The sequence below is a fragment of the Thunnus albacares genome, chromosome 17, assembly GCF_914725855.1.
Source record: "Thunnus albacares chromosome 17, fThuAlb1.1, whole genome shotgun sequence".
Taxonomy (NCBI): domain Eukaryota; kingdom Metazoa; phylum Chordata; class Actinopteri; order Scombriformes; family Scombridae; genus Thunnus; species Thunnus albacares.
The window spans coordinates 1,929,194-1,947,860 of NC_058122.1; the positions used below are offsets into that span (position 1 = coordinate 1,929,194).

General features: G+C 38.2%; 1 protein-coding gene across 5 annotated transcripts in view; it reads right to left on the reverse strand.

Annotated features, from left to right (window-relative positions):
• Positions 1–18,667, reverse strand: part of si:dkeyp-72e1.9 (syntaxin-binding protein 4) — a 95,451-nt gene that overhangs the window by 63,652 nt on the left and 13,132 nt on the right. Inside the window, exon 1 of one of the 5 annotated variants that reach the window (XM_044331193.1) lies at positions 4,862–5,211. The exons of 3 other annotated variants lie outside the window; for them this stretch is intronic. In XM_044331193.1, the coding sequence (XP_044187128.1) occupies positions 4,862–4,908 (47 nt within the window). In that variant the 5' untranslated portion in view covers positions 4,909–5,211. Of the gene's footprint in view, positions 1–4,709; positions 4,787–4,861; positions 5,212–18,667 lie in introns of those variants that run through there. One more of the 5 variants, XM_044331195.1, reaches the window with a different exon arrangement.

Consider the following 18,667-nt stretch of genomic DNA (forward strand, 5'->3'; position numbering starts at 1 on the left):
ATCTTTAAAATAGTCAGCATCGGCAGTTTCAGTCTTATCTTTGACAGGTTTGAGTTACCACATGTAAAAGTTCCTCACATCTTTCACTGTAAGAATCCAGAGTTACTGTACACTATCTTGGATTGACTTTTTTTAAATCTTGGAAGAATCCATAGAATAAGGTAAATCTATGGGGATTGTCCATGAAAGTACTGAGCTAGCATTTGCCTTCTAGTAATGTAGAATGTGCATGAAAAATTGCATCAAGTATAATGAATATGATATCATACTGCATACCATATATAATGTACTATGATATATACTATATTGGCTCCATGTTTTCACAAGAAAAACAACCCTGACTCTGGAATGCAGGGACCGTTTGTTATTTAAAATAAATATGATGCACTATAGAATACTAATAATACTAATTATTAATAATATAAGTCAAATAGCCGTTGGTCATATTTGGTAATTTGTTTAAATGCATTGATGTGTGGTAAGAGATCAAAAGTGCAAAAGCTTGTATTGATATGCATGGTGTCCAGGCATATAAAGCCAGTAGTTCTGCATATGACTGACTGCATATACTGACTGCAACTTACATTTGCTATTTGCACCTACTTTCACACTAATTAAAAATGTAAGCAAAGCTGATACATAACATTGGCTTGACTATATTCATATTGTAACAAATGTATAACCAATCATACATAAGTAAGTCCCAATTAGTGTTTAAACCCCAAGTTGGTTAGTTACAGTAATAGCCTACTGCTACTTTCCAATTCACCCCAAAACAAAAAAAAGGTGAAAAAATTATCCTTCTTTGATTCTCCTTTACAAAGACTCTAAGCAAAAGGTTCAGAGGACAAAACATTATCACAAAACCAAATCTAAGTATTTAACATAAATAGTAATGCTGACAAAACACCCACTACATCCCTGCCTTACAACAGACAGGAAAAAAGCAGGAGAGCTATAAATCTGCCTTAACCTATGACCACAAGATATTTTGTCATTCAGGTATGAGGACATGTTGGAAAAGGTGGATAACAGTACAAACACAGGCCACAGAAAAATGTCCATAAGGCCGTGTAAGACCATGCAGTTCCCTAGACCACTAGGACATTATCTCCAGATAAGCTCCTTGACAATTTGTACCACAGCTCACAGAGTGCTGTCACGCAATATTTGGTTAAATTTAATGGTACTTGATTATGATACCTGCCCTGTTAGCACGATTTAGCTTTAGTTTGAGTGTTGCCATTTGGAACAACATGACATTGTCAGATGACATGTCAAACTAACTAGTTCTTTTCTAGCATAACCTGGACCTTACAGGGCTTCAAAAGCTGGAGTCTATCAGCAGTCAAAGTTGTTGTCCATCATCTTTCCCGAACCTCAATCAAGTAGTTTTAGCTGCCTGAACTTAAAGTTGCATTAATATATTTTTTTGGTCACTGCCACTGACATATTATCACCTTATAAATTTGCGATGGTGAACATGTTGGCAACCAATTGCTGCAGAGCAACATAAACATTCATCTGTAGTTGTGTGTGTCTGCACCTGATGAATTTAAGCCCAATATTCCTTTTGCTCTGGTTTGGTCTCTACCAAAAAATATCTGTCTCTTTAGTTGCATTTAGCAGCTAAAGAGACAGATATTTGTGAGGTCTTGATGTTAAGTCCTGACCTCTGCACAAAGTGTGAGCTCCAGTCTTCAGGCTGCTGCTACAGAGTGCATGTAAAGGAAAAAAACGACAGGTTTCCTTTGTGTCATTGATCATCAATATTAGATTTGACTTCTGATAAAATTTTATCCATTTTATTGTCACAGTTGTGTTTATCTTAAAGGTTGCCATCTTACAGCTGAAATACACCACATGTGCCGCGCTGTGCCTGGTGTATTTTGGCCGCTAGTGTCTTTTTTAGTACTTTATTAGTGTAAAGTTTTAATCTGGGGATGCACATCCAATTTCTCTTGATTATATAATAAAAAAAACTTATATGTCAATTTGAATTCTTTACATTGTCAATTAACATTTCACAGATATCTTTCTAAATGATGATGGATCGTTTGCACATTTTAAGATATTTTGCGATATTAGGATTTAAAGCAGGCCATATTAAACAGTTTATGACAGTTTATATGACAGTTTAAGTCAAAGCATCTTGGTGAAAGCTCACACACTGTATTGTGGGTAATCTGTAGTAGATGAGGTTGGCAGAAATTATTCTAGTCTTATGTAATAGTACTGCAAGAACTGCCCACTCTGGTTTTGTCTAATTTTCCTTATTCCTAATCCATCTAGCATTGACTCAAGTAGCAATTAAAGAACATGCATTTACTCAGACTGTACACTACAAAAGATAATGTAAAATACTGAAGATGAACAAGATAAATCAGTACTCTGCTACCTCATATGAAAGTCAATTGTACATATCTGTTGTTTACTTGTAAATACCATTACCAACACTTTGTTTAAGGGGCTTTTGTGCTCATATTTTTGGGGAATCTGAGACAATCTCTTCTCAGCATTGAAGCTACATATTCCTGTTTGACAGCCACCCACATGACAAGAAGCATTATTAATATTTCAGATGCAGAGGGTTCACCAGTAGCAACCTGACACTCCCACTCCTGTCAGTAAAACAATGAGGCCATGCTGAACTCAAATGAAAACATTGTCTATATGATGTCAGCAGCAGTATGTACTGTTCATAATATCTAAACTAAAATATTTAAACACAAGATTTAAGAGATTCTTTTAAGACTGACACTCTTACACTTAGCTTTGATTCATCTGCTTGTTGATCTTGACAGTCCCAACGTGTTTGGGAATCTCTATTGAAGGTTCACTTTGGAATTTTTATCGTAAACAATCATGTTTCGTGTCATGTAATCATGTAAAAAACACTTATTTTCTCATGGTCTTTATCTGTGAATGGTATTTTCTCAGTTGTCATCTCTTTGGTCACAAAAGGGGGGAGATCTGTGAGATACAGTTGAAAGCTCTGGAAGCTGGCAAGTGGACCTTGAGTTATTTTTAGTTGTTTTTTTTTGTCAAACTACTCTTTGCAAGGTCAGGAATCAATTTTCAAACTCTTGTGTCAAACAGTTACATCTAACAAACATGTTAAATGGATTTTCCACCACATAAAGGCTACTTTTATTTTTAGAAAGACGCATCGTTTACATTGTCTTGCAGTCATCTTCTTCTCCTCTTATACCACTGCATTATTATACCACCTTATATATTCACTACATTAACACCAATAACTACTACTAGTCAGCAGGAATATGTATCACATCACTCTGTGCTGGATCACACAATACAAAACAATACCTCATGCAAACACTGCTCTACAGCACCACAATAGTCTACATTTCCTTCATTTAAAAACAGAAAACTTGTAACTTCCTCTTTGATTCTTTTTTTTTAAAGTTTATATTCTGGCTATGCCCAAAAACCTAATTTTCCTCTCTGTTCCAGTTTCAAGTCTAACTGGGCTCTACATAATGTGTGCCCACCACTTGTTTAGCAAGAATATTGTCTCCATCCACCTCCATCATGGAACAAACTGTACTTTACCAAGCATTGATGGCAAACTTGTGGAATGCAAAAATTAAATATTACAACAAGTTTATGTATATTATTCAATGGGGAAACTAGCAATTAAATAATGACACCATACGCTTAAATGATGTGTCCTTGTTGTGTTGGCAATGGTGTTTCCTCTAGCATTCACCATGTTATGTGATTGTTGGTAACAAACATTAATATAATCAAAACGCCTGGACTTCATTTCAGGCATTAAAGAAGTGTTTTGTATTGAAATAGACATAGTTTTTACACATGTTCATGTGGTACAAAGGGTTTGAATAAAACCTTTAAAGGCACAACTCATGATCTCAAATCAATAAAAGGTAATGTCACCATTACATTTCACCAGTGGAGCCTGCTATTACTGTCAAATTGATTGATCTGATATTTGACCTTATACATGACAAGATGTTCTTCATTGAAATAGTTCCCAAAAGTGCCTTATAATCCTTTACAAAGGAAAAATAGTCTAGACAATATGTTTTATTCTTCTTCTAAAGACAGGAAACCAAGTCATTAGCTACAAGTTCATTAGCTGTATTTGGTCAATAGGAGCGCACTAATAGCCTAACTGGGAAATCACTGGGAAGCTTAGTGTTACTTCTGATATGCATTCAATCTGGGCTTCATCGATTCTACACAGCACAACCCATCATTTGTAAAATAAATTAAAAAAAAATCTACAACTATTAAAAGAGTACATAATAAAATAAGGCTATATATCTTAAGCCACAGAATGTCCATTACAGGATGAAGGCGAATTGAACCAGCTCTCGTTGCGCGCGGCGCACGAGCAGGATAGACGACAGATGGAGTGGTCTGTCCTGTTCTGTGGAATGATTACCAACACAACAGCAGGAAAACACACTAACGAGCTTCAACCAGGTGTGCTGCTACCTGCTGCTGATGCAGCATCTGTTGCTCTCAACACCTACAAGGGAATGTATTTAGACATCACGCACAACCATGAAAAACAGTCAAATGCAGCACCACATGTTCACTGGTTAAGCCGCCTACGAGGCATCTAGGCGCGCGAGCTTAGACGCATGAGCCCCACTTCAATTAAAAACGTTTTTTAAAAAAACTATATTGACATATACGTATATACAACTCCAACATTTCACCTGTTCCCCTTGAAACAGAAGCCGTAAACATCACTCCAGTACCGCCACTACAACACACACTCAACACTTGATAAAAGTAGGCATACGGCAGTGTCGCGCAGCGTTTCATCCGTAAACACCTTCACACGACACTCAGCGCTAGTTTTTTTTACCTGCTAATGATGACAGCTCCTTTATACATGACTGAAAAAGTTGGCATTTTGACATGGAGCCCGCTTCATCGGTAGGACGCACGGTCGGTCGAGCTTCCCCAGCCTTCAGCCTTCAGCCTTCAGCCAGCAGCCACATGATGGTCTGTCTACACAAGCTGCCTTTAATTCCAGTTAACCAGACTGTCCGCTCCAAACATCTCCACCTTCACCCACAGATTTAATCTCTTACATAACTAAAGACGCCGAAAAATTAAAAAGGGGCACAGAAAGCACCGAGACTGGAAAAGATCTGACGACGTTTGTCTCTTACACGTTTTCCCAAAGACTACCTGTCATCTGTCTTTGCCTGATGGACCACAACGAGGCTTTATTTGATGCTTGAAACAAGCTGAAGTTGCAAAATATGATATCCACAGCAAAGCCTGTCTGTTTTTAGTGTTATTATTGCTATTGATTATGGATCATATTTTTCTCAGTTACAGTGAGTGTGTGGAATATTTACCAGCTCATAAAAATATTTTTGAGTTATTGGACATTGTTGCAGGCAATTTTTATCTACTGGCATTTTAAAATATTCAACATCTAGAGCTTTTATTAAAAGTAATAACCCACAATCATAAAGGGAAATCCTAAATTTATATTCTGCAGAAGATGTTGAGAATCAAATATCTCCTCTGCCTCCCACTACACTAACAACTGTTTGTTCAGAGTTGAAGCAGAGCAGGAGGGGCTTTAGTTGACTTTAAACACATTAATGCACAAGTGCCCCGCTCTCCATTTAGAAGCAGCAATTTAATCCTTCCTTGACAGCCATCACTTTGCATTGTTATTTGTCATTCAAGCCTTTAAGCATCTGTATTTTATTGCTGCCTGTCTGGGCTGCAAATATAAAAATTCATTTAATTGTCAGTCAATATGTTGATTATTTTTGAGTAAAGGTATATTTATAAAATGTTAAAACATGCTAAATGCCTATAAAAGTTACCAGAGTAGTAGGCTATGTGCTGATGCTGATGTATATTATTATGTGATGTGATTGATTATTGGACCTATCCTTCATTACTATGTATACTGTGTGTGAGTGTGTGTGTGTGACAAATATGCTAAATGTGGCTCAATCTAGCAATTACATATCAACTTTTAGGGCTGCAACTGATGATTATTTTCATTATGGATTAATTGTTTGGTCTATAAAATGAAAAATGTTAATCACTGTTTCCCAAAGCCCAAGACGTCCAGACCAACAGTCACGATCCAAAGATATTCAGTTTACTATCATAGAAACCAGAAAATATTCACATTTGAGAAACTGGAAACAGAGAATTTGGACATTGTTTTCTTGAAAAATGAGTCCAAATGATTGATTATCAGAATAGTTGATTGATTGAATAGTTGACAACTAACATAACATAGTTGACATCAACATAAAGATTGATCGACTAATCATTTCAGTTCTATTTCCTCAGATATATAGGGGTTCCTTCAAATTAACAGAGTTATCATAACCCCACAAAATAATTTCATGCAACTATGTAGACCAGTGGTTCTTAACCTGAGAGCTGCAAGATAACTTTGAGGAGTTATGAGATTATAAACAAGACAGAAAAGCAGATTAAAAAATTGCTCTGCCACCCACCACTATATTTATTTTTTCAGACCTCAAATCTTTCCTTTTGTCTTCAAAATTATTGGAAAATTTGACACATTTTGGCCCCTAAAAATAATTCAAATAAAACAGGGGAGAAAGCATCACTCTTCGAATGACCTGGTCTTAACCTGTAGACATAGATTGCAACCGGTGATGATGAGTCACATGTAGACATTGAAAATGTTCAGCTGTTTTGCAACATAAAATATCCATCCATCTATGTTCCTTCTTATTCCTGTAGGGCATCACATGCTGGGCAAAAGGCAGGCAATCACCTGGATGTCCAACCCATCACAGGGCCAACACAGAGAAACATCATTACACCAATAATAAAATCCAGTTTTATGTCAATGTAAGGTGTGTTTCCTACACCTGCCTTAACAAGCTGCTAAAATGGTAGGAATTTAGTAATCCTGGTCTCAGTGGAATGTAGTGTCAAATAATGGTCTAAATGTTTCAAAAGCTTTTCCAATAAGAGAGACAAACACTCATTCTCTTCCATTGTCTGCACACCATTTTGTTAATAAATGTTAGTATCACTAAAAAATAAAGAAGTTATTGAATATTGACATAAAATATCAGCTAGTGGCAGCTTTAAACAATATTAGCTTAAGCCTACATACAACTCCTCTGGATCCACGTGTAGGTGTATGCAGAGTAAATATTAATTTAACACAACCATGAGTAACACTAGTAAGAGACATTTTAACATTTTGACTATGATGCTAAATACATGTGAAAATTCCCTAGAATACCACATCAGCTCAGTAATCCCTGGCATGCAGGCACAGGAGATATCTGAGAGTAAATTTGGCCTAGCTGACGTGAAGCAGTTGAAAACATACCTGGCAAAACATAGAGGCTTTTTCAACCTTTGGAACATATCTCTGTTTTTGTGGAAAAGCCTGGATTTCTGATTGCCGGTTGTTAACATTGGCTCTGCATATTCCCTGTCATGAAGCACTGCGGCTGCCAAACACATGCAGTATGAAGAGTGCCAGTTGATGAAGAGAGGATAAGCTTATGGCAAAAGGATAATACACACAAATCCATATGGCACAACAACGTGCTAAATATAGGCCTTTATGAGAGGGCTACTCAATCACTCCAAACAGGAAGCACAGATTATGCAACTGTAAATTTTTACTACAAACTACACACATACATAATAGCCTGCTATTTCATATTTTACTTGCTCTGCCTGCCAGCAAGAACCACAAACAGTTATTAAAGCACCCCTTAAGTGGGAAGCTCTATTTAATAAATGCCTTTAAAGGTGCAATAATTCTTTCTTTAGGCCACCTGGGGGCAGCAGAAATAGTTGTAAACACTACTGAAATCACCTTATAACGTTGTGATGGTGAGCATGTTAGCAATTGCTTATTTACATATCCTGTGGACATGAAGAAACATTCATTTAGAGTCATATTCCTAATGATAGAATAATATATTTCTGGGCTGGAAACCAAAACAATGAGCTAAGAGAGGCCAAATGGCTCTTTGGGGAGCTGAGGGGAACCGCAGAGTTGGTAATAATTCCCTCTGGGTTTGTCACTATAAATGGATGGTAAATGGACTGCATTTATGTATAAATATATATAATATATAATAATATATAATATATATGCACCTTTCTAATCTTCCAACCACTCAAAGCACTTTACGCTACATACCCATTCACACACACACATTCATACACTGATAGTAAGGCTGCGATGCAAGGTGCTAACCTGCTCATCAGGAGGAGTTTCTAATCATTCACACACACACACACACACACTATAAACAACACCTTCTCATTATGCATAGTCATTTTATCCATTGATTTCCCTCGTAAATAAATCAATAAAACTGCTCTTGTTGTGAGGTTACAGCCCACAACTGTTTTGGTTTAGTCCAACCTGCAGCAGCAGCAAGCAGCTGTTTTCAGTTTAAAAAAAAGCTCTGATAAACCCATTGTGCACCAGCTGCTCAGCACCAAACAGCAGGCACACAAAATTGGTGGGGAACAAAGGTGAACTTTGTGAAGCATCTAACAGCTAAAGAGTCACATATTTTTCTCAGGAGTTGATGGAGACCAAAACCGAGCTAAAAGGAGACTGAATATGTTTGTGCCTGCTTCAAATCCTCCACAATCATCCCCGTCCCCCAAAAAACAAGGACCACAGGACTTAAAAGACTACAGACCCGTCGCCCTAACCTCAGTGGTAATGAAGTCCTTTGAGCACCTCCTCCTTTGCTGTCCTACCTCAAAGTCATCACAGACCCACTCCTGGACCCCCTGCAGTTCCCCTACAGAGCCAACAGGTCTGTAGATGATGCAGTCAACATGGCCCTCTACTACACCTATGCCAGGATCCTGTGCACTTCAGCTCCGCCTTCAACGTGGTCATCCCAGTTCTTCTGTGGGACCAGCTCTCCCAGCTGAATGTACCTGACTCCACCTGCAGGTGGACCACAGATCCCCTGTCTGACTGGAAGCAGCATGTGAAGCTGGAGAAGCACATCTCCAACTCCCTGACCATCAGCTGCGGTTCCCCTAAAGGCTGCGTCTTTTCTCCACTTCTTTTCTCCCTGTACACCAACAGCTGCACCTCCAGTCATCAGTCCGTCAAGCTCCTGAAGTTTGCAGATGACACCACCCTCACTGGGCTCATCTGTGGTGGGGATGAGACTGCCTACAAGTGGGAGGTTGACCATCTGGTGACTTGCTGTGAACAAAACAACTTGGAGCTCAGTGCTCTAAAGACAGTGGAGATGGATGTGGATTTCAGAAGGAACACAGCCCCACCCGCCTCCATAACCCTGTGTGACTCCCCAGTCGACACAGTGGAGTCCTTCTTCCTGGGAACCATCATCACCCAGGACCTCAAATAGGAGCAGAACATCAGTGGCCTCAACAAGAAGGCTCAGCAGAGAATGTACTTCCTGCAGCAGCTGAAGAAGTTCAACTTGCCAAAGTCAATGATGGTGCACTTCTACACATCCTTCATTGAGTCCATCCTCACCTCCTCCATCACCATCTGATACGCAGCAGCAACTGCCAAGGACAAAGGCAGACTGCAGCATATCATCTGCTGTGCTGAGAAGGTGATCGGCTGCAACCTGTTGTCCCTCCAGGACCTGCACGCTTCCTGGATACTGAGGCAAGCAGGTAAGATCATGGCAGACCCCTCCCACCCATAAACTCTTTGAAATGCTCCCCTCTGGCAAGAGGCTGAGGACTGTCAAGATCAAAAACCTCAAGCCACAAGAACAGTTTCTTCCCCTCAGCCTCATCATCAAGGCCTGGGACCCCCAGTGACACAGACTCTATCCGTCTCATGGAAATTACACGTTATATTAATGTAAAATCCCATAATCTTATCCATGATCTTTGACCTAACATGGTGCATGACATTAACACAACTTGTCTTCTTCTTCTTCTTCTTCTTCTTCTTCTTCTTCTTCTTCTTCTTCTTCTTCTTCTTCCACTTCTTCCTCTTCTTCTTCTTATCATTATTATTATTATTAATTGTACACTGCATATAATGTTTACTCCTGGTCAATATTTTGTATATTTCATTTCATTCTCTTTCATTTAAAATTTAAAGCAGCTCTTCTCACTTACATATATTTTACATATTTTTTATTGTGAATTCTTTAAAAAAAAAAAAAAAAAAGGATTCCTTAATTTTGTGTATATTTTGACTGTTATGCACCACAACACCAAAGCAAATTCCTTGTATGTGCAAACCTATTTGGCAACAAACCTGATTCTGATTCTGAATATAGACTTACATTCATCAGGTAAACACAAACACGACTCCAAATGAATTTCTGCTGGATGTGTAAATATGAAAGTGTTATCTAACATGTTTGCCATAACAACTTTATAATATGTGGCCAAAAGTCAACTAATTAAATAAATGAATATATCAATCAATTAAAGCAGCATTTCTTTATATTGTTGGTTTTCCTGTTCGAACCATAGTGAGAAACTATAATTGATCATTCAGGTTTTAATTACAAACCAAGCATGCCATGTAAAGAAACATGGACCCATCATCACTTTATATGATATTTTCATTCCATCAGTACAGAGATTTTATACGGTTGTTTGTCTGAATCTTGGTTCAGTAGATGCCTTTAAAACCAGTTGTCAGTCTAATCCAAATTAGCTTTTAGTTTTTTGTCATCCTTATTGAATCTCTGTGCTCTCAAATGAAATAAAATGAAATCAACCATTATTTACAATAACAGCACTACTGCTGAACTTGTTTTAGTACTGTTTCCACCTACACACCAGTGATTCCTCTAAAGCTAAGCCAGGGTTTCTGGTGTTTACCCAGTAGTTGCGATTAGAAGATGCTGGAGGCTGTCCAGTCTCTTACCTAACCCAGAGGTCTTGTACCGACTCCAGAGACAGGCTTTGGGAGCACAGACATAAGCTTTGCTAACACTTGACTGGTAGGGTAGCCAACTTGTTGTCACTGCTGTCATCTTATTTGGTAATGCTGGCTTGTTGAGCCACGTGCAGTTCATCGAAAAACAATGTGCTTACTGTATGTGTACCACAACAATTAAATTATTTGTTCAAATTGGATGGAAACCTGCTTAAACATATTCAGTTTTATTCAGTGTTCCCAAGTTTAATTACTAAGGTGCAAAGCAATTTAACATGATCGACTAATCGTGTGTCAGATTTTACAACCAAATTTCATCATCTTGGTGATGTAACACTTACACACCAACATGTCAATGCTTCTGTGGAATAATAGCACCAGGACAGAATGAATGATAGACTGCAGCCCATTGACACGCTCATAAACCCTGATATCTCACTGTAAATCACTCTCTGCATCTGGAGGAGCTCATTCAGTGCCTCTGGGGTTTGACTGATATGGGTTTTTGAAAGCTGATGCCGATACCAGTGTTGTTTTTACTAATACCATACATGACACACCCACACGTATAAATGAATTATCTTTTGGATGTGTTTCTATGACTTTTAGTCATTCTCAGATTATTATTATATTGCTACTCTTTTACACTGTGTCTACTAGTTAATCTTTACAGCTTCGTGCTGCTGCTATCATGCTGATGCATGCCATCCAGGATGGGGGAAGGGAGGAGGGAAACTTTAAAGACTGGAGGAGCAAAGAAGAGCACTTGTCAGGCAGTTGATGAATGTCATGTATTCTTATGGTAGAAAAATCTATGTCCAGTATTACAGATGTATGTAGATGCTGATGATTTGCTGATATATTCAATCTAACCTCCAGTGGTGAAAAATAAAAATTTAATCACCAAATAATAAGGGAATGAATTTAGCGAATATTATTGGCACAAGTCACAGCCTCTAACACGCCCATCTATAATGTCTGATAATGTATTCTCTCTGATCCCACCCTGTATCCAGGCATGCCACAGGTGCATGCTACGCACTTGACTGCCGCTGGGTTATGTTCAGCTCTTGTTCAAACCCAGGTTGGGAGACGCCTATACAGCCAGGTTGAAATACACACACTGATCCATTCAGATCAACACAGGTTTGTAACTTGTCACTGTGCTGGTCTCAAAGTGGCATTAAATTCTCCACTGCTTTATCCCTTCTTTAGCAGCTCTTGCAGGGGGTGACCCAGGGGAAACTCTGATATACATTATTGTATTTTAAAGTTAAACATAATTTACAGAACTCATAAATATTTAAACTAAAGCGAATAATCCTCATAATAATCCTGATTTTAGTCCTGGTTGATTTAGCAACACAGGTGGTTACTGGTGGTAACAGCAAGTGTATTTTAATAATCCAGGTCTCAGAGTTCTGTTGGAAATAACATGTTGATTACTGTGGGCAGTAATCACCTTAAAGAGTAATTAAACAGTGGGCTGTAAAGCAGTGTATCTCTTTCCTCTCTTGTCTGTTTCACCTCTAATCACAGCCAGCATCACTGATGGGTGTGGTGTGCTCTGTTGCAATTGTAACCACACCCAACAGTGATGTCACTTGGTCCTGGAGTACACCTGTTTGTCACTGCAGCAAGTTAAACAACTGTAAGTCAACATAAACAAGATTCTCAGCAGTGTTAAGTTGCTCTTTAAGCAGCTCATCTTGTTACAAATGCAACTGAACTACAACTGGTTTAACTGTTTACAGCACCACCAAAATAACATGAGCTGGGAGGATTCATCGCCTCACATTGTTTTAATAAAAAAGATTTAACAGTGTTGTCTGACATTGTAATACTGAACTCATATGTTTCTTTCTTCTGCATAATGTTCAGCACATGCATGCATCATTCCCTTTGAATCCTTATTTGAATTCTATGTGGAAAAGGCAGACATCATCTGTAACAATGAAATCTACTACATAGAGGCAGTTACAGAATGCAAAAATGAATGGCAATAGTATAAAAATGAGATTTGATATAATGAAAATCTTTAGGATTATACCTTTAAACGAAGGAAATGCTGTACTCATTTAGAGGTTTCAAACTGTTTTTCTGCAGCTGTGATCAGGGGACCACTTCTACTGCTTCATAAGTGCAACAAAAACACATTCATGTTCAATGTCAAGATAATTTGTGAGTTGTATTTGTGAGCAATGGGGAACATTTCAGTTGCATACAGGGCAGTTTGTTTCTTTCATCATCCTGACAGCCTTTCAGATGGACGTGACTCTCTCACCCAGGGCCTTAAGCCTTACATTCATCAGCATCTTCTTTTCTCTGCTATACATGGTTCAATGGTTTGGCTTGTTTACGTGTTTTTCAAATGGCAATCCAATCTTTGGGGTAAGCCACTGAAATTCTTTCAATGAGCATTTGATTTGGGTGACTTGTGTTTACTTTGATCAGCTGCTGGATTACATAACATATGAAATCCCGTGTTTTTTTTTTTTTTTTTTTTTTAAATCTAATACCTAGAGAAGCTTAGCAGTTCTTCAAAGCATCTTTGCGAGATGCTTTGAAGAACTGAAGGGTGCTCTAAACGCAAACCAAAAAAGCAGAAGGCTGCAGGGTGTTGCCATATACCGCCACATACTGACTGCTCTATCGAGGTCCAGCATTCTACTTTTTGGTCATGTGTTCCTGAAATATTTTGATCTTGTTTTTATTTTGGGAAGATATACACAATATTTATATTCTTGTAAATGAAGCATCACCTCTGTTTTATGTCCCAGTGCAATAAAATGACTAGATTTAAAGGTGCATTCGTTGATTTTTGGCCAATTAGAGGAAGCGGAGGAAGATGACAAAAAAAACCATATATGTATTATATATATTTATTAAAACATACATATTATGTCATATTCATCACCTTTTTAAAGTTGATATGGTGAACATGTTAGCAAAAAGTTGCCTATTAACAATCCAGCAGACAGAGCAACAGTAGCATTCATTAGTCATGTTTGTGTCCACATGATGACTATAAGTCCAATATTCACTCTCCTTTTAGCTCTGGTCTGCTCTCCACCAACTCCTGAGAAAACTCCCACTTTCTACAGTCACTTGATTATTGTGCCGACAGACAGCCATATTTGAAGTCAGTGATATATTCAATGTGATGGGGAAGATACTGGCCACCATACCCATATCCATGTCATTCCCATAATGACCCCTCATCTAAAACATGTTTAAAAGGAACAAAGGGCAATTCTAAGACCAAGTAGGTAACTCTGCTGCCTTCATCAAGCTGTTGAAGCTGACGTTTTGTCATTTAGATATACTGTAGTTGACTTTTACATTAATGTTCCTTACAGATTTATTCAGACATTTACAGAGCCTTTTAAGCTGGTGCGTGAGATAAAGTGGTATCACTGCTAGACCACGAAAGTGAGTTGAAAAGTCTAATGATCAGAGGGAAGGAAAGTGTTCTCAGTTCTCTCACAGGCTAGGGTTAGGGTTAAAGTGAATTTGAATCCATTGAAGCTTTAATGAATGATCATTGTGAGCACGAGGGACACTCACCTCCTCTTCTCTCTAGTGAATTATCCAATAAATTTGATCAGTTTCATCATTTATTAGGGAGAAGTCTGACAGTGCCCAAGCATACAATGTTTAATTCTTATTGTTCACATGCTATATCTATTTTGTTGGACATCCATCTATTCATCTATGCTTCTGGCATGAATAAAAACTGAAAATGGGAGACAGCTTGTCTGATTATAATTGTGGTTGCATGACTTTATTTTAATCTCTCTTGATCTTTATCTCCTTACTGTCAAATCAGCATATTCACAGTGTTTAATCATTTATGAAACAGATTTTACTTTCTTTTTCTTTCCATTTCATTTTTTCTCGGTGCACAATCTCTCTCTGTGCTTCCATTGTGCTGCTGCAACCTCTACACTTGTTGTCTGAATAAATGACTCCAAGCTATATCTAATTAGACTAACAAAATAAGTTATTGGAGGTTTTACTTTAAATGTGTGAAGAGTTCTCTTTGATGTAATCGGTAAGAGTGGACGAATATTTATTATTGAAATGAGGAAATCACTGAATGATGACTGCTAGGATCAGCAGGTAAACATGTCCACGCTGTGTCTCTCTCTTAGAGAAATACATCTTAATAATGTGTATTTAGCAAAGATGTGTGCACTGTATTACACATAGATAAATCTGTATATTATTGCATATACACATTATAGTATGACTCTGTGTATTAACAGCACCCCCACCACACGTGCACACACACATACACACACACACACACACACACACACACACAAAGACACATTTCTCCTCAGACACAGATTTATTCTCTTCTTCTTTTCTTCTATTTGGCAGCCATAGCAACAACCATTTGCCTCAGAACTTTAATCACTAAATCTGCACAGTTGGTCGTTATCAGATTATGGGATAATCCAAACCACACTGAGAAATCAAACAGGCCTGGACCCAATCACAGACACACACATGCATGCACAAATGCACACACATTAGCATACACGTACAAACACACACACACACACATTTATCAACGTGTGTGTGTGTATGTGTGCATGCGTGTGTGCATGTGTGTGTCTGTGATTGGGTCCAGGCCTGTGTGATGATGATCACGGTCAAGAGTTTTCAGTTACAAGGCTGCCCTCTATAGAAGAGGAAGGGAAGCTGCAGGTTCAGTGTAACAGGTCCAGAACATCCAGGGTTCCCTTGGGGAGTTTCAGGACCCCCTGCCGAGGTTTCATGGAGACCCCAGCAGCATTAAAAGGTACCCTGTGGTGTTTTCTTCCAAACAAACAGTTAACATTCAGTATTTTTCTATGTGAGTAGGGATGCTTGTGCCAAGCTGAGCCTTGAGCAACTGGGACTAATCCAGCCATCATGCTGGTATGGTGAGAGTGTTCACTGGTTCACAGGTGGAAGTCTTTTCATGTGAAGCAGCAGGGAATGTTAGGTTTGCATCAGCAGTAACTTAACACAGATCTGATATGGTTGAAGGTGATCAGGCTGAAGTTACAAACATGAACAGAGGAGTGAAACTCAACTGCACACTACAGAGATTTAGTTAGAAGCATCTCAGGTTGACCGCATCCTGCCCTGATATCAAGCAGGACAACAACAGTGCGGCTCAGCCCCACTATCCCCTGCTGTGAGGACGTGTGTGCTCATGGCTTGGTGTGCTGTCAACTGAAACTGTTGCCAGGGATATGTATTGTGACGCCCACATGCTCTTGTGTGTGCATGTCTGTCCTTGTGGCCGTAGAGAGCAAAATACAAACAAAAACAGGGACAAAAAAACATTGCTCCACAGCACTACTAGTGCTAGTACTAGCAAAAAAGTCCATAGTTAATTACAAAACCATTTAATTCACTGAAAATTACAATTTTTACAACTATTTTCTTTTTACAACTATAACTATGTTTTATTTTAGTTAGTTTATTTTACTGTATGATTTTAACATGACTTCAAAAGTTAAACTGCCATTAATTCCAATTGAAATCAGATCATGGTTGCTCACAGCATGATGGAAAAAGGCAGATTACTGACAAACAAACAAAGTGAGTTTTGTTGAGTTGCTTTAAGCTCTTGTACTACTGTACCTTTGCATGATTCTGATGAAGCACTGAAAACGCTTTGTTCATGCTGATATTCATAAAATATTATTGATCAAATACTTAATGGGCTGGGTGTACAGTCACTATCACAAACACCTGTGGTCTATTCTTTTGACCTATTTCATGATTTCAAAATACTGTAACCCCAAAATGTCTTTAATCACATTAGATTAAAAAAGTGTGGGACTCTGAAGTGGTAATCACCTTTTCTCAACAGGCTGCTTTATGTCTTAGCTAAGGCCATTATATTGTAAACTACAAATCAACCACAGGCACAGATATATTATAAAGATATTACAGTGCCCTATGTCTATATAGGCTATACTGTGCACACTGAGTTTAATAATGATGCAATCATCAAAAATAATTATTCTGTGATCTTGAGAAATAAGAATAATTAAACCTGTGGCCTCTTCGGCCTTTTGTTGGAAAGTGTGGAAAAACAGGATTAAAAAATATCAAAGGCTTCTCTTTCCTCTGAAATATTAATTAAAATATATTAACAAGTCTCTTTCAGCTTTTGCATATTTCAAGGATAAAAATGCGCCACTGCTGTGTTGCTATACAGCTGATTAAGAGAGATTCACCTGCGTTCATTTTCAAAGTTGATTTATTTTGTTTTAAGTTGTGAACATGCTGGTGTTTGAGGGAGAAATCTCTGGAAGGAAGACAATATTGCATTATACAGTGTGCATCTCATGTACTCTTGATCTTTCTAGCATTAATTGAAGGACCACCCATTTCTAAACAGATCTCCAACAAAATGGATTATGATGTATATTATCCTCAAGTCAGCCCTGATTCAGAAGTTTCACTGACTGAGGTAAGAGATATCAATTAGCCATATCTGCAGATGATCCAGAATGTGACGGCATGGCTGGTCTTCAACCAGCACAAAACAGCACATCACTCCACTGTTCATATCCCTCCACTGGCTCCCAGTTGCTGCCCGCATCAAATTCAAAACCTTGAGGCTAGCTTACAGAACAGCAACTAAAACAGCTCTCACCTACCTCAACTCCCTCATTCAGGTCTATGTTCCCTCCCGCTCACTACACTCTGCCAATGAAAGGTGCGCCTTCCACACCTGATGGACTGAATATACAGTGCTGTGCAAAAGTTTTAGGCACTAAAAGTAAAGTGAGGATGCTTACAAAAATATTGCTATAAATTGTTTTAATTTATCAATTAACTTCTTACAAAGTTGAGTAAACAGCAGAAACCTAAATGAAATCAATATTTGCTGTGAGCAGCTTTGCCTTTAAAACAGCAGCAGTTCTCCTTGGTTCACTTTATCACATTTTTCATGGTAACTTGCAGGTAGGTAGTTGTAACCATCCTAGAGAAAGAATGTTCTTCTGTGGATTTATTATTTAGGCCATCTCAGGTGCTTCTTCATGTAATCCCAGATTGACTCCATGATGTTGAGATCAGGACTCTGTGGGGGACATACCATACCATCTGTTGCAGGACTCATCATTCTTGCTGAAAATAGTTCTTTATGACTCTAGCTGTATGCTTGGGGTCATTGTCATGTCATGAATAAATTTGGGACCGATCAGACACCTCCCTGATGGTATTGCATAATGGATAAGAATCTAAAGATCTAGGGTGCCTAAAATTTTTGCACAGTACTGTACATATATATATATATATATATATATATACACACACATATATTATTATTATTTTTTGAATATCATCCACTTCTATGCACTCGATGCATTGTCTCTGTGTGCTGCCTGTTGGCACTTACGTCTTATGAGACTTGGACTTAGCTTTATGGCACTTAATTGCATTGATATCTCCTGACTAGATCCCTGCTTGTGTTGTATTAACTCTGTATGTTGCTTTGGATAAAAGTGTCTGCTAAATGAAATTATAACATTGTAACATTATAAGAATCAAAAGCTTATTAATAAAAAAATCTAAAATTAAAAGCAAGCTGGATAGATACATGTTGAGAAGAGATAACATGCATTAGAGATTGTGTCTGCTCTATTTAATTTCCTGTGAGTACCTGCGCATTTTTTTTTTTTTTACACTGCCACATAAGCGGATCAGAGGGAGGGTAAAGTAGGAGCATTGTCATAAACAGGGAAACCATGCTTGAAA